The sequence below is a fragment of the Rhagoletis pomonella genome, unplaced genomic scaffold (assembly GCF_013731165.1).
Source record: "Rhagoletis pomonella isolate Grant_MI unplaced genomic scaffold, Rhpom_1.0 Rhpom_scaffold_00008, whole genome shotgun sequence".
Classification (NCBI taxonomy): Eukaryota; Metazoa; Arthropoda; class Insecta; order Diptera; family Tephritidae; genus Rhagoletis; species Rhagoletis pomonella.
In genome coordinates, this window is record NW_023458562.1 from 26,085,121 (window position 1) to 26,108,076 (window position 22,956).

The 22,956-nt window shown below is 36.9% G+C and overlaps 1 protein-coding gene across 50 annotated transcripts in view; it reads right to left on the minus strand.

Annotated features, from left to right (window-relative positions):
* The window catches only part of LOC118744535 (Down syndrome cell adhesion molecule-like protein Dscam2), a 170,518-nt gene that overhangs the window by 88,414 nt on the left and 59,148 nt on the right, over positions 1 to 22,956 (minus strand). For 27 of the 50 annotated variants that reach the window (XM_036477630.1, XM_036477638.1, XM_036477603.1 and 24 more), the window contains exons 3-4: positions 12,392 to 12,733; positions 1,948 to 2,127 (exon numbers count right to left, since the gene is read on the minus strand). In XM_036477630.1, the coding sequence (XP_036333523.1) occupies positions 1,948 to 2,127; positions 12,392 to 12,733 (522 nt within the window). Of the gene's footprint in view, positions 1 to 1,947; positions 2,128 to 2,814; positions 2,986 to 3,483; positions 3,655 to 3,819; positions 3,982 to 4,152; positions 4,315 to 5,856; positions 6,028 to 7,190; positions 7,353 to 8,056; positions 8,219 to 8,654; positions 8,817 to 12,391; positions 12,734 to 22,956 lie in introns of all 50 variants that reach the window. The other 23 variants (XM_036477642.1, XM_036477626.1, XM_036477648.1 and 20 more) reach the window with 8 other exon arrangements.

A 22,956-nucleotide genomic window follows, 5' to 3' on the forward strand; every position in this document is an offset into this window, starting at 1 on the left:
ACATTAATTTCACCGGGAACTTTTTTTATTATTTAGTTTTTTTGCGCTTCCTTTTTAATGTAGTCAAATTCAAATGCAACACAGTTCTTCAAAAAATTTAAAATATATAATATAGCAGACAAGCTTGAATTAGAATACACTAAACTTTTGTACTTTGAACAAATTTGTAATTTTTGTAACTTAAAGATCTTTTTCATGAGCTTTCGTAGGAATTTGAGGATGTAGTCTGATGTCCAGGCGTCAAAAAATACGTAAAAAAACTAAAAAAAAAAACTTAAAAAACACATTAGAAAACTATCTAGATTCTGGAATATGTCGCCAGCGCTCGGATATAATTGGCATTAGTATTGAAACTTATGTGGGGTACGGTTTAGTTATTTGAGCAACGATTTTCTGTTTGAAATATGGAATTTTTTGGCAAGTTTCCGAGCAAAGCTGTCAAACAAGAAACATCTACGAAATATCTCTGCAAAAGGTGTTCAGCCCCTATTCTTCGGCAACACAGAAAGAAGAATTCTTCTTAGTGAGGATTATAATCCTTTTGCATAAAATCCAATTCCCCTATTTTCAAACAGCTCCCCAAGAGGTTTGGGTGGTGTTGGGGACAGGGGTGACTTTTCATAAAACGCGGTCCATCCTTTCGTTTAGAGCAGGTTTGGGAGGCCACGCCCACCTCCCTCTCCGCCCTCACCGCAGAATCGTTGTACAAATAACTAAACATTTGCCCTTATTTCTCCGATTGTATATCTTCCAACCGCGGTGAAAGTAAATAGTCAGTAAAGTAATTTTAAGAATATTTCATTTTAGCATTAGGAAATTCTTTAATAAGGCGGAACACCAGCTACATCCGTAACCTTGCTTTACTTGCCGGAAACGCATCTAACGATTCCTTGTAAAATGGCGCCCAACTTTTACTTAATTTAACACAAATCTCCACCACACAAATTGCAGTTATTCACTTTTCTTAACTTTAATGCGTTTACGTTACAAAGTGTTTTATTTACTAATTTTTACCTTTGTTCACTATTTATTGTACTTATATTATAAAAATACACAACCAAAATGATTTTACATTTTTCGCCATGTTTATAATAGGGATGACAGGAACTCGAAAATTTCGATAGGTGAGTTTGCCCTCGCATAAAGTACCGCATACACGTTAAGAGCTCAATCAATCAATCAGAAGACGATGGAGGTTGAATTTAAGTAATTTTTTCCTACTTTTGATTAAAATAAATTTGTTCAAAGCAAATGAAGCGATTATTTTGCAAAGCTTACATACATGTATATATACGTCGCCAGCATGCTTTGAAGCGACCAACAAAAATGCCAATAAAGTGCATTCATTCACGTTTTTATACATAATTGTTTTTAAATGCCAAACATGTATATACATACGAATATTTTTTTACAGTTTGCTATACGTTTTCAGTTTATATTTTAAGTAATAGTTTATCTTCTGGTTATTAGCATTTTTGTTACAAATATTTACATTATAATTACAAAATCTACAAATTTTTACTACATGAAGGGGGATTTCCTCGGGTACTGGCAGGCTGGATGGGCCCATGGCGTAAATGGATGACAACGGGGGGATTGAGGAAATGGGAAGGAGCAAAATAAATGCAACGAAAAAGTAAAAAATTAGCGTTTAAACGGAAAATAAGATAAATAGGAGTTGTGATTCGATAAAACAATTGAAGATGAAATAAGCAAAAATAGATAAAGCAAGAGAAAAAAGCAGAAAGAAAACGCGAAATACCTAGTGATCCTAGACAAACCCTTTCAAGATGGATCAAAGCGACGGCAGACTCATAGTTTGCGGGACAATAAATAGTATGTGTGTTTGGTGGTAACAGGATAATGAACGGATTTTTTAACAGAAATAAATTATGCATTTTCATTAACTATTGAATATTGAATACTAAAAACCTCAGCGCCATTTACCGCTATCAAAGTGTCCGATGCCATCGTTTGTAGTGAATATTTCGCGTTCTTCATCTTCCACCCATGAGGCGACCGATATGAAATCCGCTACAAAACTTGGTATATGACATTTGAGTATGGCGCTATTGCCGCGCAAAACAGCCTCGTCCATGACATTTACCGTATAGGATTGTGGAACGACTGTGTGTGTATTGATAGCCATCATATGCAGCAATAAATTGTAGAAAAAGAGGAGTATAATAAAAGAGACAATGAAGGGCGTTTGGCATAAAAGGCGTATAAAGAAAGTAGTAAAAATAATAAATATTAAAAAATTAAATTAAAAATATGTGTCACATATTGGCTTTCGGGAAATTTTTGATGGCAGCTAGGAAATTCCCTTCGAACTACTTAAGTGGAATAATACAGAAATTTAAAGTTGTTAAAAGCGAAATGTGTTCTCTATACTGTACCAGCGCTGTTTTTTGTGTAAGTGCCACCTTCAGTGTCAACCCAGTCGACAATATCTATATGATCGGCGACAAAAGATGGTGTTTGACATTTAAAGATAGCGGCATTTCCCTTAATAACGTATTCATCATAAACTTGTGATTCAAAAAATTGTTTGACAACTGTAAACGAAATGTAACAGCAAATGGATTCAGGAGTCATGAAATTGTAAACAAGATATGTATGTAAGGAAAGAATTTTAAAACAAAATGCAATGGCGCACAGATGATAGGACATTTTAAGGCAAAGGAGAAGAGAATCTTGGAAAAAGTACTGGTATTTTTTATTGCACGGGCTCAAAAGATTTAGCGACGTTTAAACGGCTTTACTGACTACTTTTTATTTATAAACATTTTAGTTTTCATTCAGAAAAATTACCCATCACTTCATCGCCTTTTGTACGCACAAATTCAACGCCCTCCTCATCCACCCACGATTCTACATTTATGAAATCGGCCACAAACGAGGGCACTAAGCATTTGAGTGTTGCAGAGTTACCACGCAAAACAAATTCATCAATTACGCGCGTTTGATAAAACTGATGTACCACTAAATAAAAACGAAATCCAATAGCGTGTAAGAACATAAAATATTAAATGAAATGAATAGGAAGTGAAATAGTTTGCTATAATAAACACGTCGGAACATGCGAAACGTTCGTAAGTATTGCCAAAACATTTGCGCTATACCAATTTCTTTATCGCTGCCTGGATAGTAATTTCTGCCCTCAGAGTCCAGCCATAGATCAACAAAGACAAAATCTGCTACATAAGATGGAATTTCACATTTCATTACCACCGAATTTCCGCGGATGACATACTCATTATCGGCTTCAGATTCATAACTTTGAATGACAACTGCGTGATAAGCGAATGCGTGAAAGAATTTGTTAAATGAATAACATACGAAAAAGTAAAAGAACAGAACATTTTATAAAATAGGAATGAAAGAGAGTTGCGTGGGATTTGTTGGGAAGCTACATAAAAAAAAAACTTGAGAACATTATACACGCAACTAAGCGAAAAAGTTTGACATTCAAGCAAATACCATAAGCTTGCGAGGAATTGCTACGCCACAATTCCACACCTTCCTCATCGACCCAAGCTTCGATCTGCACAAAATCGGCAACGAATGAGGGTATTTTACATTTCACCACCGCCGCATTGCCTTTGATTACATATTCATTCTCTGCTTCGGTTATGTAAAATTGAGAGACAACTGTTGAAACAAAAGTGAAAAGTTAAAAAAAAAACAACGCAACAGAACAAATTAAAAAGAAATCTGGAAAAACGGAAAGCTAGGAAGGAAATTTGAGGAAACTGTATAATTAATGAAATCTTGACTACCAAAACCCGCTTAAACATATGAGCAAATAAATCGAACCATAATTATCGGAGAACGTCAACGCATTGCCATCTTCATCGATCCACGATTCAACGCGCACAAAATCGGCAACAAACGAAGGTATGGAGCACTTGAGCACGGCGGCGTTGCCTTTTATAACATACTCAGTCATAATTTCAGCCTCATAGAACTGATTAACGACTACAAAAGAGATGAGCGAAACCAATGTAAATAGCGAATCAATTCAGAAGTGGGATAGTAAAACAATATATATTTTTAAGGAGTAACTGCGGGATCACAGGAAAACTATTTTTAAATTAGTAAGCAATTATTGCGCTACTAGCAATTTTTTAAGTAATCGCTAATGCCAACCATAATTATCGCTGTGTCGTAAAACGTTGCCCTCTTCATCGATCCACGATTCGACGCGCACAAAATCCGCCACAAACGATGGTATGGAACACTTGAGTACCGCTGCGTTACCCTTGATCACATATTCCATTAGAATATCGGCGCCATAATATTGATTGACAACTAAAAGTGTGTAGGAGTGTGTAGAGAAATTATTTGAAAACTTGCGAAAATAGAGCAAAATAGCAAGAAAAGTAATAATATAGACTGGAACCATAGGAAAATAGAACATGTTAATTAGAATCCGCACCAAGCCACAAAAAAAATAAGAATGCATTTTTTATTATGATATTTTCGTATTTATTTCTTGACAATAAATATATACCAAAATTATCGGTAGGTAGAAATTCTGCACCCTCACTGGACAACCAAGCTTCTACTTTGACAAAATCAGCTACAAAACTGGGTATGGTGCATTTTAAAACTGCTGTATTGCCTTTAATAACCTACTCGGAAACGACTTCGGCTTCATAGTATTGATTGACGACTGAAAATTAACGAAATTTTCAAGATGGAGTATAGAAAGTAAAACATGTAAAGTGAGAGAAAATGTACACGGAAAGGAAAAAATATTGCAGAAAATTAAAAAAAAGTTCGAAGTGAAGTTGAAATATGAATGTGGATTGGGAAGTGAGGATATATTGCAGTAAAAAAGTTTAGACTCTTGTTGATAATCAACTATTCGATTATTGGAATGCCTAATAAAAGGACTGGGGGTCAATTCCCGTTCTGCGTTATCGTGAAGTGATAAAAAAAAACACTTTGACACCGCGTTTATTTCGGTGTGAATTTTTGACTTTTCACTTCACTCTGAGCTGTATCGTATATATTCCACCAATAACCTCATCAGAAAGAGTACTTTGCGTACGTGACGCTCAAGGATGAAACTGAGTTGACGTAAAAGAGCGTAGAACGGCGCCACAATGAAGGAGAAGTGTTTGTAAACAAAAATCAGCTGTTCTTTATGACCGCGTCTCGGGGTATACACAAGTCAATTTTGCAATACATTCACACTTTCTTACTTATATATTCACACTTCTTTCATTGTCTTCTTCACTCTCTTCCAACTTTCGAAGACAATTTATTGTCTGGACGCTTACTTTACTCAAACTATGTGAAAAATAATATATATTCTCAATTGTCTTGTTTTGTATAAACGCAAGGTAATATAACTGTCAGCAGTGCCGGACCTAATTGCGTCAAAAGTTGAGAGTTGGGCAACGTTCGTTGGGTCCAGCGAAGCATAGGTTGCCAATCTGACGCCCTATATGCAAACACACACAGTCTACTCAACTGTCAGTTGCATCCTTGAGAGTCACGTATGCAAAGTACTCATTTTGATGCATGGCACTTATTTTTTATATAAAAAAATAAAAATCACCAAGTAACGACCTGAATTTAACCGAAAAAATAAAAATTCAAACCTTACGTGTATTTTTTATCAAAAAAAAAATAAAAATATAACGATTTTGCAATGATCTAAAAGTATAAAAAATACTGATTTTTAACGGTGATTTCCGAACCCTGGTACTACGAGAACTTCTTTATTTAAACAAGCAACTTTTTCTATTCAAATAACCGCTTGATCGATCAACAAGAGCTAAACTAAACCACTAATTCCATTCGCCAAAGTTGTATTTTTTTGCACAAAAATTTTCTGAATACCAGTGCCCTTTTGCTCATCCAACGTTGCATACAATTCGCCGCTTTCGTCCTGCCATGAGATAACCTGCACGAAATCCGCAACAAAAGAGGGAATGGAGCACTTAAGCACAGCAGCGTTGCCACGTATTACATATTCATTATTCACTTCAGATTCGTAGAATTGTTGTACAACTATATTAAGAAGAAGATGCAAAAAAGCGCAACGATGAATGCAAGCACTTAACTCAAACTTGCATGTAACGGCAAAATTATGTATGAATGAATTTGCAACAACTCAATGGGAGTCAATGTTTAATTACATAAAACAAGCCGACGCGACATTTACTGCAATGTTGTTGCCACTTTTGCGCCATGTTTAAGCGAAGCAAAAGTGCCGAAGGGGAAGAAGAAGAAAAACAAAACATGAATTTAACGCCAAAGTGTGGGAAAATGCAGTGAGGCGTATGAGTGCTTGGCGTGTTTACGCTCGCTGCTGCTATCAAATCTTTAAATTTTTCACATGTACCACGCCAAATTGAAATGAAAATCACGGTAATCGCTTACCGCGCAATTCGCTCGCTACCCCAAAAAGAATTCTAATAATTCTTACCACCTTTCGGGCGGCATTGTCTTCGCCTATCTCTAGGTAATTTCGAATACTAATGCTCGCGTGTGGCTACCGCTTCAATTAAGTATTAAATATTTATATAAATGGCAGTTCTAGACAAAGAATAATCAAGAAAGACGAGAATTGAGTGGAATTATAACCGTCTTTAGTTTTCTAAGGAAGATTGTGGAAGTAAAATGATTTAAAGATTGCGTATAATGTTCAGTAAAAGACTATTTAAATGGGAAAGGTCAATGACTGATTAAAAACATAGTTAATTAAGTGCAAGTGTAGTGTGAAACAAAATCTAACGGCAGACTCGTTCCTATGAATAAATGAAATAAGTTTGTAATATGATTTTGAAATTTTTTTGGTAGATATTTATCAACGGAAAGGCTGTATAAAATTTATACAAAAAAGCATTTTAAATTAAAAAATATATATATAACTAAAGCTTGGAACAGTAATTTTGAAAATAATGATTAGGAACAAAAATTAGAGCACCAGTGACCAAAAGTATAACAGAAATACCGAATGAATGGTTGATCGGAAAGGAAAGGAAAGTACACCATAACGAAATATTAATTTTTTAATTGTGTCCGGCATTTTCTTTATACTTTTCGATTTAAAAAACAGTTTGTAGATATGTATTTATATGTATTTTTTATACTATACTGGACAGCACAATTTACGCTAAGCAAGCAAACATAACCTCAACAACTGAAAGTATGTTTTTTTTTGCACCAACCATATTCAGTGCCCGGTAAAAAGTCCTCATTTTGATCGGTATGCCATGACACAACACTGACAAAATCCGCCACAAATGATGGTATTTCACATTTTAGAACAGCCGCATTGCCACGAATAACATAAGCTTTATTTACATCGGTATCGTAATATTGAGCAACAACTGCAGGTTGATGGGGGAAAAATAATTTAAAAAATTATAGTTCGTTAATATCACAAACCACAAACGTCAAAATACGAAACATATTTTTTTAACTAAGAGGAAAAAGATCTAAAAGAAGAAACTTCCCGTTGTCGTAAGCAAATTTAAGATAAAGAAATGATATGTACTTGAAACAAAATTCACAGCAGCTGGACTTAAGGATAAAACAAAACAGCTGATTTAGACAGCCACAGCTGATTTATAGTGTAAATGTGGTATGATACAGATTGGTGAGTTTTAGTGGCGGTGAATATCAGTGTGCTGTGTTACTCCACATTTCAAGTAGACAATTATAAAGTATTGCTTTGAAGTGAACTGCAGTTTGTCAATTTGTTACCTTTAAATTTACAGTGAGTGTTGTACAACGTAGTTTTTCTTAAGTTTGTTCTACGAACTGTTTACGTTATCGGTGTTGATTAATTTAGATCGAGTAAATGTTAGGCCAATAAAAAATTGTTTTTTATAAGTAGTGTAAGATTGTTCGTTTGATTTTTTGCTTTCAGTATTTTTTTGTTTAGACATTTTGTGTATATTACAGGATTATTGGTCAATTTTTTGGTACTATACTATTTGTACAAAATTATTAATGGTGAGAATAGACAATTTTTATTTATTAGGACATTAGACAATTAAATACGTAGTTGAATTTTCAATTGGGAACACACCATACTCAGTGCCCGGAAAGAAACTCTCTTCCTGATCGGTATGCCAGGATATGACGCTTACAAAGTCGGCCACAAATGATGGTATGTCACATTTCAAAATGGCCGAATTGCCGCGTATGACAAATGCTTTATGGATATCCTCTTCATAGTGTTGGGAAACGACTGCAATGATGCGGCAAAGGTATTGATAGCCAAAGGAAATGAAACGATGAAATAAATGCAAACACGGAAAATAGTAATATGAAAGTGTATGCGATAGAAAGTAAAGTCCAATAAATAATGAAATGACTCAAATAATTATGTTTAAATAGAGACAATAGAATGAAATGCAAAATGATGTGATGAAAAAGTAGAAATTAGGAATAATTCCATGGACGGGAAATGCAATTTGTTGAAAATTTTGTAACCAGCAGCAGCACGCATTCATGAAAAAAATACTTCAAGAGCATTTTACTACCGACGTGCGATTAGTGGAATCTAAGGCTAACGACAACAACCGTAATTTTTGTGTTTCATAACGAGCGGGGTAGGGATGCTTTTACACCATTTTGTAAATCTATATCCGATTTTTGTAGTTCAATTTATTTCGTTTTCGCACCATATTCAGTTCCAGGGAAATAATTTTCATCACTATCAGTGTGCCAGGAGACGACTTCAACGAAATCCGCTACAAATGAAGGTATGAGACACTTGATGACCGCTGCATTGCCGCGAATTACATGTTCTTTGTTGACATCGGCTTCATAGTATTGGGCGACCACTAGAATGTGAGGGGTGGGGAAAATTATTTTTGTGAGTTTACGATTTGGCACGAACGGCAGAGGAATACTCAAACTGGCAATTTTTGAGAATTTGTTACGCATTTGACATTTCGTTTGTGGGACGTAATTCGCATTTTTTTAATAGACCTTGCTTTTCGGCGTAAGAAGCTACTTGAAACCTGAGGATCGACGCAATAATGAGATTTTGGTCTCAACTTTTCTCTAGACATTTAGATAAAATCTAGGCCCTTAGGTCGCTTACTCCAGTTTATTGGATCTTCGAATTTTGGTATTTAGGAAAATAAAAAACAACGGCAAGGATATGCGTACCTTCCAACCTGCCTCATAGTGGCAAGGGTTGAGGACCAGGGCCATACAATCTCAGAGCTAGCTGAGGCCACCAAAATGACAAAATAGCAAGGGCAACGTGTACGTGACATTATTAAATTCCAACTGTAAATCCAAGACCATTTCCATAGCATCTATTGTTTTTGTCATCCTATTTAGACGATTTTGTGAGCCAGTTAGTTTTAAGAAACACCATCAGGTTAAATAAAGTAGATTCTAACTTAGATACTGTACGTTGCGTACAGAGAGCTTTCGCTCTACACGCGCCTATACAAAATGTATAGAAAGCTTAAAGGAGCTTTGCCCGCGGGCAAGGCAGTTCCCATCAGTGATCTAAACTCATTGCTAGTGTGCTAGTGTAATGGCACTTTAACATATAATAAAATGATTACCCAAGCACATTTAATTAAATTACTTTCGCTGGTTCGCCAGTTTACATTTTTCTGCGAACTTTTAATACCCCCACTGTCAGTTTGTTTGCGTTGGCTTGGTTAAAACAAGCGTTTACAAAATAAACAACATTTGTACGCATTTCTCTGGATTCTTTTTTTCTCATCATCTTTCGACTACCTGCCTTCGTGTAATTAAATTAAAATCACAATTTAGATGACAGTTCGGGTGGGGTGATGCGGCAGCAGCAACAGTTTGTGCCACACCTCAAGCATGTGGACACAGCTAGTAAAGGAATTTTCACATTTTATTTACAAGCATTTATGTAGTTTACTTCCGCGCATTTAAATAATGTTACCTTAACTTAACATTGTCACTCACTGCTCATTAGATAAGTATTTGTGTATAGAAGTATGTACATTAGTTCATTTGCTGTATGTATGTATGTCTATTAGCAATGTTAAATTGGGCCGCATGTACAAAGTAGGCCGTGTTGACGTGACGTGCGGCGATTATTCGTTTCAGTTGCCAAAATTATTACAACGCATCTGCTTCACAGCGCGTTAGCATTTAATGTATCAGCTCAGGGCTTGTGTGACACATTGTCTAAGTAAATTTATTAACGCTTAAATTATACTTAAGCTTATGACGCGGCGCTGGTATGACATGCAAATATGTACAACATATCGAGGTAATTGAGCGAAAAGTGTTTAAAGAAAACCGAAACGCAAGTGGCATAACGGGCGCCAAATATAGGAGAGCTAGTTGTGCAAGTTCCTTTGTTACAGGTTGTTAGACGCAAGCAGCTGAGTAGCCCACCTTAAGCACGCAATACACCCTATGAAGGGACTGTCAGTTTGTGTATCATTCAATGGTTTCTCTCGCTTTAAGGTGCGTTTATCTGCTATTTAGCGCCGAAAAAATGTGATAAATTGAAATTAATTTCTTTTTTATTAATGGCAAGAAGAAATTTTCAGCATGAGGCGCGTCTCGTTTTTTTGGGTTCTGCTTCCTATTTATGCTAATTTTAGCAAGAAATTTAATGGTCTTTTATGCTTTTCATGCAGACTAATCTGCCTGAGGGTAATTAGAATTGTAAAAAAGCAGAGCATAAAAAATTTGGGTGTGTACAAAATGTGAAAATCGTTTTTCATGCGCGTAAAAAATAGACGTTTAAGTTACTGAGTAGAATAGAAATAATTAGCTTTGGTTTTAATTAAAATCATATAAAGCCTTTCAACAAAGCCGCATATTATGACAGCGCTCTTGTTAGCGGTTTCGCTCAGTTACCGCGTTGATTTATGACGGCAATTGTTGTTATTTCAAGAATTTTAGTGATAGGAAAATTTTTTTAGGCTAAGCGGATATAATCATGAAAAGAGCTGGAAAGGTTTGCTAGTCAAACCGGAAAGTATTTTGTATGAATTCATTTAGAAGCCCATCCCTTTGTGATTATAAAAAAAAGCTTGTGTCACATTTGCATCACTGCGCAACAAGCAACTGTCAATTATTATGCAAAACAGCAAATGCAACCAAATTTGCAAGAGTATTTATTTCATAATTTTCCATAAATCCCTTTATAGATGAGTAAAAGCATACGCATGCATATGCACTCTCGAGTACTACACAATCAATACAAAAGAGGAAGTGGCATTGTTAACTGTAAAAGGCTGCAACAATGCGTAATGTGTGGAAGCATCACTGGGATTACACACGCACGCTTTTCCAATGACTATGTCAATTTTAAGCAAATGCATAGCTGCTGTTTGTGCCACTAAGCACATAATAAAGTGTCAAGGCATTACTATGGCGTTGTCAATTAAATGCAGCCGCTATAAAAGGCCCAATAAAAGCAAATAAGTAGTGAGTAATTGTAAGTATATTCATGCCGGCGCGTAGAGGAATGCGTTTGTAAAGTTCGTGTTTGTAGGCTTCTTTGCAAGTTTATGGGTAAATGATGCGCGTGTGAACGGTTCATAATTATGACAACCGGAAATACAATTGAAAGCAATTAACGATTTTTTTTAATGTAGAACCACAAACGAAATGTCAAGACAGTACGAATTAAAGAAGAATTTCTGAAGTGTTTAAATTGTTTGAAAATTAAATGGCCTTACATTGCAAAAATTATCGTTTAATCGACACCAACGTGGTCAGGAGAAAGAAACCGTACAGCTGAACAAGTGAAACACACAGCGTAAAGAGTGAAAATACCCACGCTGCGTTAAACCAACGATGGAACTGGTATGCAGCATTGGAAGCTATATATAAATTTTATTGGGGAATGTGTGAGCTAGCGAGAGTTGGAGGACTCGATGAACATTAAGTTAAAGGTGGTTATATTATTCCATAATTACAGTTGCAAAATCGAAATAATTTTTTTCAAGTAACAATCAATAGTAGAAAATCAAAACTTATGTTAGCTCCTTATCAGTTTTGAGAAAACTTGAATATCCTCTTGCGAGAGCGATAATTACTGAGTGAATAAATTTTTATTATATTTTCATGAATTTTCGAACGAAAAATTATGAATATTGATTAACAGAAATGGAGTTTTATTACCACTTTCATTCGGAGTAAGATTCCGTATGGGTTTCATATACTACATTTCTCAAACTTTGAAGATATATATTATATGTGTAGTTATTTTAACAACCAATTTTCACTCTAAACGGGTTTTTTATTTTCTTCTGTAACATCTCGAGCAACTGTTTAATAGTAGCGCCAAAGCGCATTGCTTTACAGAGTTTGCTATTTTGGCTATCACCTACTAAGTCCTCCAACTTTCATCTGGTAAATTCAGCGTCTTTCTCTCTCTAGAACTTCGACAACTCACCTGCTCGCACATGCACATCGCGTGAAATGATGGTTCCAAATTGATTGCGTGCCAAACAAGCATAAACTTGAGCGTGCACTTCTTGTCGGTAATCTTCGGCACGGAATGGTGGAAAGACCAATTTGCCATCTGATGAGATCTGGCGCAGTCCAGGTACATCACCAACAGCAGTGCCATCGCTACGAATCCATATAATTTCAGGCATAGGATTTCCGCTGGCTTTGCATTCGATTTCGGCACCTGTTGAGTTGGAGAAGTCAATGCGATTAATGGGTTCGTTGAGGAAAACGGGTCCTTTCTGGTCGGCATCGGGTTGACTCGCCGCATAAGCGAGTGGGGTGCCTGGAAAATAGAAGAAAACAATTTAGTGAGTGAGTGTTGAAAGTGACTAGCGATTTAAAAAGTAGTTACTAAGAACAATAATAAATCTTAAATAACACGCTACAATCATATCGATGTGTAAAATTTGAATAAGTATTTTCTTCTGTCCTTGATTGCAGCTAACAATGCCAGTCACATTCAGCATTTCCTAAGCTATTCATCATTCATTGATCATTTCCATAAACAATAAATAAGTTATGCGTACGAGTGTAATATATAAATGTAAATTCCTCAAGCAGACATTGCCATACACGGCGACAATATGTATGGGACTATTAAGTGACGAAAAAATAAATGTAATAAAAAGAAAAAAATCACAAGATAAAAGCAGGAAGAACGATAGCATAGTCTGCGAAAAGCTTATCATCTTTTCAAGGATTTTTATCGTGCGACGTGATACCGAGTGAAGAGGAAAATGTACTTTAGAAGAGGACAAGGCAGCAAAATGATGTTTCCAAACCGGGAGAATTGCAGGTTACTGCAAAAACGGTAAGAAAATCTGGTTGTAGAAAACAATACTCAATACCCTAAGATCGTGAAAAATCCTTGAAAAAAACTCTCATCTGCATTTCGGTGTAAGTAATAGCCATTCTTCACAGACAAGTTGAGAAAAAAAGTACGCGGAGTATATGACATATCGACGGCAAGTATGCCTTATTTATTAGAATGGAACCAAAATTTTCAATATCGTTTATGGTCCCAAGTTCCTACAAGTCCTTAAAATCTGAAAAATCCACCTTCTCTGATTTTAAATTAGATTTTGGCAGCACGGAAAAAAGGGCGTTGAGCTCAACCTTAAGCTCCGTCTGAATTGAGAAGAACCTTAAAGGCCCTGCGATCGGAAACTTAAATAAAGAGGGGAAATAGGTTAGAACAGCGGGCAACAAGGACAAGACAAAGTAGCTCTTGGCAACAGAAAAGGAGACTTCGTCCTTGCGCCAGCTAAATATACATACATACATAAGTTCGAAGCTGGAAAGAACGCTTGTAGAAAACCTTGGGCTCGGTAAACATTGAAAATAATATAAAAAATAATATACATATTTTTACTTCGAACAGAACTGCAAAATAACTGCCTTCTTCAATTTATTTGTTGTGTCTTTCGCGTGAGTGACCTATCAAACAGCAATGACGTTTCTCGCCGGTAAAATCAACTTGAAAAGCCTTTAATTTTCTTTAAGTAAGTTTAAGACGAATAGAGTGACACCAAAAAGCGATAACAAATAAGAAAAAACTGCAAATAAACTTAGCAAAAACTAAAGAAAACTACTCAAAAAGGATCGAAATGAACAAACTATCTTTGGATATGCGTTCAGAAGCTCCAATGAGAATGAGAAATTAAAAAAAAAAATGGCTTCATCACAAAAAAGCCACCCGCTTCAAGCGCATAAAATACAAAACGAATGATCGCCGATACGTGAAACGTGTCGATGACACTTTCATGATGACTACAAATTTCTGTCGTGGCATAATGTCATCAACAACAGCAACAAAGACAAACGTGACAAGGCAGCAAAGGTTGCTTCTCCTATAAAAAGAAGAAAGCATGGCAGGAATAAACGTACAGAGCAACAAAGTTTTGGTATTAAAATTTTATGCAGGCAATGAAAAAATCAGCAAGGAAGAAATGCACTTACTTATTTACATATATATATATATATATATTTGTATGGAGGTGGTGAAAATGCAGTGAATTTGTATGGGTAGGGTGGTAAAAAAACTACACATTACACCGGAAAAATGTATGTATTTATAACAAGCGGAGATGCCTTATTTCACAACGCTTGCCAAAATCTGGCATGTCAGGTAGTTAAAAACTGTTAATGCTATACTAACCATGAAGTTTTCTAAAGTTTCACTTTATTATATGTGCTCACACATAATTGACAAAGATTGCATCTGAAAGCTGTTTATTCCAATAACACATTGGCAGCAAGCCAAGGGTTTAGTGCAATGTATGTATGTGTATGTATGCATACACCTTATTCGCTAATCTAGGTTGATTTATTTATATTTTTCAGCTTATTTATATTTACCACAAACTCATTTTGGCGCAATGTCAAGCGAGCAATTAATGATTTTTTTACTTGCGGTGTGTACGCCCCTTAAGCTTTTAAACGGATTTGGCAACACTACTGACATTTGAAAGGAAGTAGTGCTTGACAAAGGAAGTAGTTCTTGGCAAAGGATATATTACATGAAAGTATTTGAGAGAAAATACGCTTTAAATTTTCAATTGAGGGACTATTGGTTTATATGTAAGTTTTATTGAATTAATTCCGAATTCAACATTATTTTTATTGGAAGTAAATAATTAATATTAGATTATAAACAACTCTATGCTTCCATGCGAATGTTTTTCATTGCGAATTCTGGAGATTGGATTACCCGGAAGCTAGGAGGACCTTAGAACCCGTACTGGTGACCTAAAAGCACATAAATGGCCGATTGAGTTACAATATTGGTAATATGGATCGTTGTGACGGGACACACTGCTGCTGTAGTGAGCTGGAAATCTGAGCTTATGTCTTATAAGCGTTAGACTCATATACTACATTCTAGACCGACAATCGACGCTCTAAGTAGCACAGCAAAATAAGCGTTGTCGCCACGCTTGCTTCTAAACTGGGCATATGTATGACATAAGTGACATATTTCTATTATTGTGTACATACTACATCACGTCCTTCATTTGCATGTGAACGATAGCAACGCACGACGACATGTCATTAAAAGTAGTCACAATCGCTTAATCAGCTAATTCTACTACTGTACTACTCATTATCCATCAGCCGTAATTAAGCTCAGCTCGCACAAAGAGGGTTAGCAGTTACTCATATGAAAATGCGGATAGCGAATGCGATAGCAATAAGAAGGCATGCATAGCGAATCGAGTATACATATAGGGTGATACCATCGGCGTAACTAGAATGAAATTTATGGGGAGAGGGTGGGCTAGCATTTCAGGCTACTATTTTTTTTATATATAGGGCGGACTTCAAGATTAGGGGGAGCTCGAGCCCCTACCAGGCTACGCCAAATGGGTGTCACAAGCGTGATGCAGGAATTATTTATGATTTGTTAATGCTTTTTTTACTTTTTTTCAGAAAATTTGTACCACAGGTTTTGGCAAACTTAATCATGGAGCGATGCTCAGTTTAACAACGCGTAACAGTTATCCAAATGCCGATTCTTCGAAAATGATGTGGGTAACGGTGAACGAAGAACGTTATCGCGACTTTTATGTCCTGAATTAGTGACATGGGCTTGGGATAAAAAGTGGTTTCAACAAGACGGTGCCACTTGCCACACAGTGCATGAAACAATGACCCCAATGCGAGCATCTGCGGTCTTATTGAATCACCCTATACTTATGTACGTATGTACTAACAACTGAGCCGCGTGAACCACACATCGAGCATGCGTGGTGAAATGGGTAACAATATGTCTTTAGCAGCCTTCGATTCGCCACTTCTCTGCTCGTTTGAGTTCATCCCTGCTATTTCAACATAAAAACTCTGTAAATGAGAGCGATTTTTGACGAGTTGTATAGTGAATGAAATTGCAAGATTTTACCCGAACTTTTTCTGCTCGTAAATCATGAAAAGTGTCAAGCGATCACTGTTTGATGTTTTTACAGAAAAGATGCTTTTTTTGTTCCCGTACTTTTACTCTCACTTCAGAGAGTAATATTGCTGTTTGAGATTTTTTTAAGATTTTACACGAAAAGGATGGAATCATAGCTAAAATGTGCATATGAAACAAACAACGAAGCCATCTAGCAGCGATAAACGTTAGACAGTTTGGTTGTACCTCATTAATTTCGTTCATTTCGCCAGTCGCTAAGTGTTGGCAAATCGAAACGGCTTTTATAACACTAACTATATAATACTTTGACTAAATAAAATCCACTACCACAATTTGAATCGAATACAATGAACACGAATAAGTGATGCGTAACGTAAAATTTGTCTCCCACCCCTCAGTCAAGCATACAGAAAGTAGTGCGCGAGCCCCATTGATGGCAGTGAACGACCAAGACCTAAAAAATTCGTCGTGCAACCAACTGACTGACTGCCCACCACCAATCATCGAAGCGTGGCAGCAACAAAGTGGCAACTACGAATACATATAGCCATAGTAGTGTCGATGATGAGCTGCTGCCAACGCGTTAAAAACAATTAAACTGAATTAATTTAAATGACAATAAGTATGAAAAAATATATCAAAAATTAAGTTCGGTACAATCGAACGCGTAGGTACGCATATAAAGGCAAGCGGATGCTTCGAAGACGGATGTCCGCATACAATGCGCATGAAACGAATTGGAACTGTACGAATAAATTTTAGGTTTAATGCCATAAAAGCGGGGATTGAGTTTTTAGTTCACTGCTCCCTTTTTATTACTATAGCCGCAGTCCTTTTTTGTTTGTTTGTTTATTTAGTAAGTGTAGTAAGTGCGTGCAATGGGCGTGTGAACTATCACCACTTGAGGTGTTGCATGTTTAGATTGGATTGAAAATTTAAATTTTAGTGCTTTCTCCACATATTTTTCCAGAATTTTAACACGCAATGCTTTGTAGGGTTACGCTTGGTAAGCAGGAAGAATGACTGTGGACACAGTATACTGGGTCGTTTCCCTATAAAGAAAACAAAATTTCATAACTAAATAGCACCTCACAACGATTATCAACAGGTCTAGTAAGGTATTTTTTGCTTGTAAAGAGTTTCATGGCAAAACATGGGGCGTCTGGTGTGCTTGTCCTTCAATAAGGTGAGGAAACTTATCACCTACGCAACATGGGCCTGAACGCCACTCTGATTACCTGCCTTAATTCACAGGCACAATGCAACTGAAATTGCCCTTCAAGTTCTTCATCTTTACAAAGGTTCCCAAGTTTGGTATGTTTAGTGATGGATCTAAGCTCAATCAAAGCAGTACTGCGGCGACGTATTGGGTTCAAGAAAAGTCTAGTGGACACATTTCCATCTATAATTCCTCACTGAAGTCTGCGTTTGCGAATGTCAGAGTGAATATCATGTCGGTCGGTAAGACAGCGTTAAGAGCCCTAAGAGCAAAACGACGTCAATACTGGAGACAAGTATTTTAGGTTGGGTACCGTCAACAATCATGAGGGTTATATTGGCATTCTAACGGATCTGTGCGTACATCGGAATCTACAGGTTTTTGGTCCGTCGAAGGGGAGATCAGGTCATAAATATGCTTTGGAAAATATTTGTATGGACGTCAGCTCATCTGGTAACTTATTTCCACTCATTTGCTGTCTACATTTTGTTCAAAAATGGATTTACCTTTAGACCGATGAGAACAAAGAATTATCTGAGATGACAATGTAGATTTAGATTAAAAGACTTCAAGTCCTGAAGACCTTAGAATCCTTGTGGAGTGCGGCCCTATATCAAATCACTACTAAGAGACCGCAAATCGACACGCACCATATTTTAGTCGATTCTGAAGCTGGTTTCGATAGCACGAAGAGACGCCATGTCTAAATTGGGGATCCTCGCAAAACTAATACGGCTATACAAAGTGGCGTTGATGACAACATTTAACTTCGTCCAAAGGACCTCTCCTGTCAACACACAAAAAGTCTTTGCGTATTGGCGCACACGTCACTGTTGGCAGTCATAACTTTGAAGTAGTGAAGGACTTTGTTTACTTAGGATCAAGCATAAACACTACCAATAATGTCAGTCTAGAGAAGAATAACTCTTGCCAACAGGTGCTACTTTGGGCTCGGTGGGCAATTGAAAAGCATAGTCCTCTCTCGACGAACAAAAATCACGCTCTACAAATCTCTCATCAAGCCCGTCCTTTTATATGGCGCAGAAACACGGAAAATGTCTAGCAAAGATGAGAAGGCTTTGAGGGCTTTCGAGAGAACTATTCTAAGCAAAATCTATGGCACATGGAATGACGAACTCTTCGAGCTTTTTAACAATATGGAGCGACGCTCCGCTAAAAAGATCCTTCGACTCCGCACCCATCGGTGGACAACCAAAGAAAGGGCGCCCAGGAACACAATGGAAGGACCAAGTGCAGAAGGACTTGTCCGCACTTGGGATGAACAACTGGCGCAAATCCGCAAAGGAGAAAGGCAATTACCGAAGTTTTTTTGGTCTCGATCCAAACCGACAAACGGTTGTGGTGCCCAATAAGAAGAAGAAGAAGACTCAGAGACTGGCAGAAGAATGGTACAGTTTTTTTAATATTTCAGTCTTCCTTCAGCTAACGCGCTGCTTAATATTCACATGCTTCCTTACGGTTTTTCATTGAAAACTATACACTATTTGCACAGTTTAATGACACTTAAGAGACTAACGGAAAAATTCATATTTGTTCCCACACAAATATAGCTGACATTTGTTTTTATTCCTTTTTAGTGTTTTGAAGCGAAATTATGTCATCATCGCGTTTAATTGATGTCAAGCTATTAAGGCTAATTATTAATTTATCATATTTTGTATGCATATGTGGACATCGCGTCATGCATTTTTGTCATATGAACATTAAAATTTTTGACATACGAAGAATTTAAAGCTTAAAAAATTGTACACGATTTCAACAATGAAATGATCCGCTGGGAAATTGAAGAAAAATATATATTTACATACATATACATACATAAATACTTTGACGACAGCGAAATAAATTACTCAACTTTGCAAGTAGCGCAAAAAAAGGCATGGCGCGCAAAAGTATGTCCGTACTATATGCGAGTATATGTGCGCAGTACTCATCACAGTTACGTGACCAGCTATGAGTTTTAAGGATTGACGGAATTAAGTACACACATACGTACATACACACAAATTTACATAAACATATACTATATACCGATTTTACCAACCCACGAGGTTAGCTGAATATATTTTAGTTAGGTGGCAATCCTGTAAATAAAGTTTGCTCAATATGATGCATTTTGGAACGAATTTCCGACATCCCTTGTCAAATTTGGTTTGGAGACAAACCGATTTCGGATTGTACCATCTTCAGTGTCATTTTCCAAACCGAATTTGAGGGATGACGGAAATTCGTTTAAAAATATATCATACACCCACCCTGTCGGAAGCAACAACAATCAAAAAGAAAAAAAATTCTTAAATGCTTTCGAATTGTTTCCCACATTTCTATAATAATTTAATTTTCTCTACATACATACAAACATATGTGGCATTGTATGTAAGCAATAAACATTAAAATATGTATTCACTTTGTGTTCCATGAACTTTATCATCACTTAACCATCTATCTGTATATGTATTCACGTTGGGCAACCAAAAAACACCTGCTGCTCTTTGACGCATACATACCTGAGCAGAACGAGCAGCTGACACGGACAACAAATCAGTGTTGTTGGAATTAAATACTAAGACATCGCCGAGACTTGAATACCTACATAAAAGAACTGGTAGATGAATAAAACAAAATTTGGCTACAACAACGACAAACAACCGGACCGGACCGGCAAGTAAATTTCATTGGTTGGACTACAAATATATAAAATAAAGAAAAATAAGAAAACGAAGTTAAAGCACAAGGAAGAACTGCTACCAAAAGCGATCAATAATATGCGGGCAAACGACTTAGCTCGACTCTTCAATGTAGAAACGGCAGCTGCAAAATGCATCCAAAAGAACCTACTGTTTACGAGCCATTTCGGTCAAAACACCAACACAAAGCGAACATAAAAACCTACAGTAATACCGAATGACAGCAAATAAGGCACAACCGGAGTAGGATAAATTAAAGATTCATGCATTGTGCCAGGGAAGTAAGAGAAGCAGGAAAAATTGCAGGTACACACGTTAAAAGCAAATACGAATTAAAGAAAAAAGTTTAAAGGCAAATCAAGCGTAGAAAACTCTTAAGCAATTAGATGCGCTAGACAATTTTGTGTACACAAATTTGAACATGAGACCACAAAAAGTAAATAACTATGTAAATGTAGGAAATAGAGGCAATCAAAGAGGTTTTCATTCAAAGTGTTTACTTTGAAAAGGTTATTTTCAAAATTGAAACGCTTTACACGTGTTTTTTTTTTTTGATTATCTGCCTCTTCTTGTATGGCACTTCGACAGATCCTTATGCACTTAGTGTGTCCATTGTATTTGATACGCGTCGCCTACGCTTCTCATCTTCATCCGACATCGTCCACGTTCAGGTGCCATATATGTATGTATTCAGGGCCGTCGAGAGAAAACTCAGGGTGGGGCTGAAAAATTACGGGCCCTATACATAAATTGTATGACCACATCAAAATACAACTGCTTTGCCAGAGGTGCTTCGATAGAAAGAATAGCAAGACCCGAAACGCGTTCTTTTTTAGAACACGAGCGATGAAAGTTCTGACTCTGACAATCGTTGTGAAAGAAGGTTCAGCACTAGCTACAGTAACAGGTATTGTGCAAAATATTCGCAAAGCGTCGCAAACGTTCGGAAAAATTGTTATTGAAAGCATGGACATTTTTTTCTTTCAAAATTACATAAGTTGAAAAATAATAACAAGTTATGGTTCTGATATTTCAGGCCCCTTAAAAAGCCCGGGGGGATTCACCCCTTTTCCCGCTCTATACGGCGATGTATGTATATACAAGGATGGGCAATATAAGATATTTTTATTTTGCACGAACCAAAAATGTTCAGGAAGTCGTATAGTAGCCACATAGAGTGGCACGAAGAGTCTCTAGTTTGTAGGCTGAAAATTTAGGAAGAGTCTAGATTATTGTTGAAAACCGGGCACTTATTTGTTTGTTATTTGTTATACTACCAAAATATGGTGGTTGTCCTTAGAGAAATCTATTATGAGAGAAGAATTGAATGAATTACAGAGAGCAGCGGACTAAAGACCTCGAAACCGTACTTATTCTCCCCTACAGACATTTGAGGTAAACTACACCTAATGCAGTCAGAGTAAACGCTCTAAATAAAAGGAAGGACACAAGATTTGGTCTGTTTAAACTTCCTGACAACTGTCACCTTTCACCACCAAAATTCCCTATAGGGGCCGAACAAACGTGTGGGGCGCTTAAGCTATTGCCACGCTCACAATTCCGTCTGGTTTAAGCGCTCATTAAGCGCCACTGCTTTATGGGACGCACGCCAGCAGAACAGGCTTTCCAACCTTTCCATCGCAGGAGTCTGACTATACTTAGGCGGCGCGTCTTCAAGAGTTTCCTGAAAAGTCCTGACAGACTGGTAGCAAAATTCCTTCTCAGACAAAGAAGGGGTGATGTATCAGCTTTAATAGGACTTATTTCGGAGCGCAATCCATGGGAACGACATATGGTCCCCATAGACATTATCTAGGACAGTACAGAACATTTTCCCTGTCGCTTCCCAGACTTAGGTAGCACATTTTTGGATAGGATGTATTAGGAATGGACGAGATGCATTCCCTTTCCCTCAACAAAGTGCTATGGTTCATAAAGGAGTCTGGCAAGTTTGCCAAGGAGTAATGAATTCGCTCCCCACCTATATATCCTTTTCTCTAAATTTTTCTCTAGACTTTAAGTACAATGGGAAATACTGCCTGAGTGCGTGAAAAATAGTTTTTTTTTGATTTTTTCCGACCACTCACAATCTCATTTCATTTTATTCCAACGTCTATCCAGATAAACGGCATCGCAAAAAGCCGGGATCCGTAACGTCACGTTTACACACGAACGGATGAACGCGTTTACGTATGTTTTGCAGCCAAGGAGGACTCCCGCAACGTATTGCGGCTTGCGAGCAATTTTACTGCGGGTGTACGACCGTCGAGTACCTATACATACACTATACATAAATACGAAAGTGTTTGCAAAAGTAATGAATGAATATAAAATCGAAACGGGGGAATATTGGACTGCACGTTGAAAGATGCGCAGATGTTCAGCAGCTGCAAAATTTAATTTCTAGTTTTTTTTTACTTATTTTTCTTTTTGATTTTGTTTGTTGAGTGAAGAGTTCGATATTATTGGTATGTATGTCTTGGATGTGTGCACATACTAATCGGAGAATTGAAGGCGTAGCGTAAGGAGTGCGTGCTTTCTAGACCCTTTGTCGAAAGTATTTTTTTTTTAAGTAGATGTATGTATGCTATTTTTCTGTGAAACGCGCTGTTTTTTTATATGTGTAGCCAATTTTTTTTATCTTGTTTTATTACAGAACGGAAGTTGAG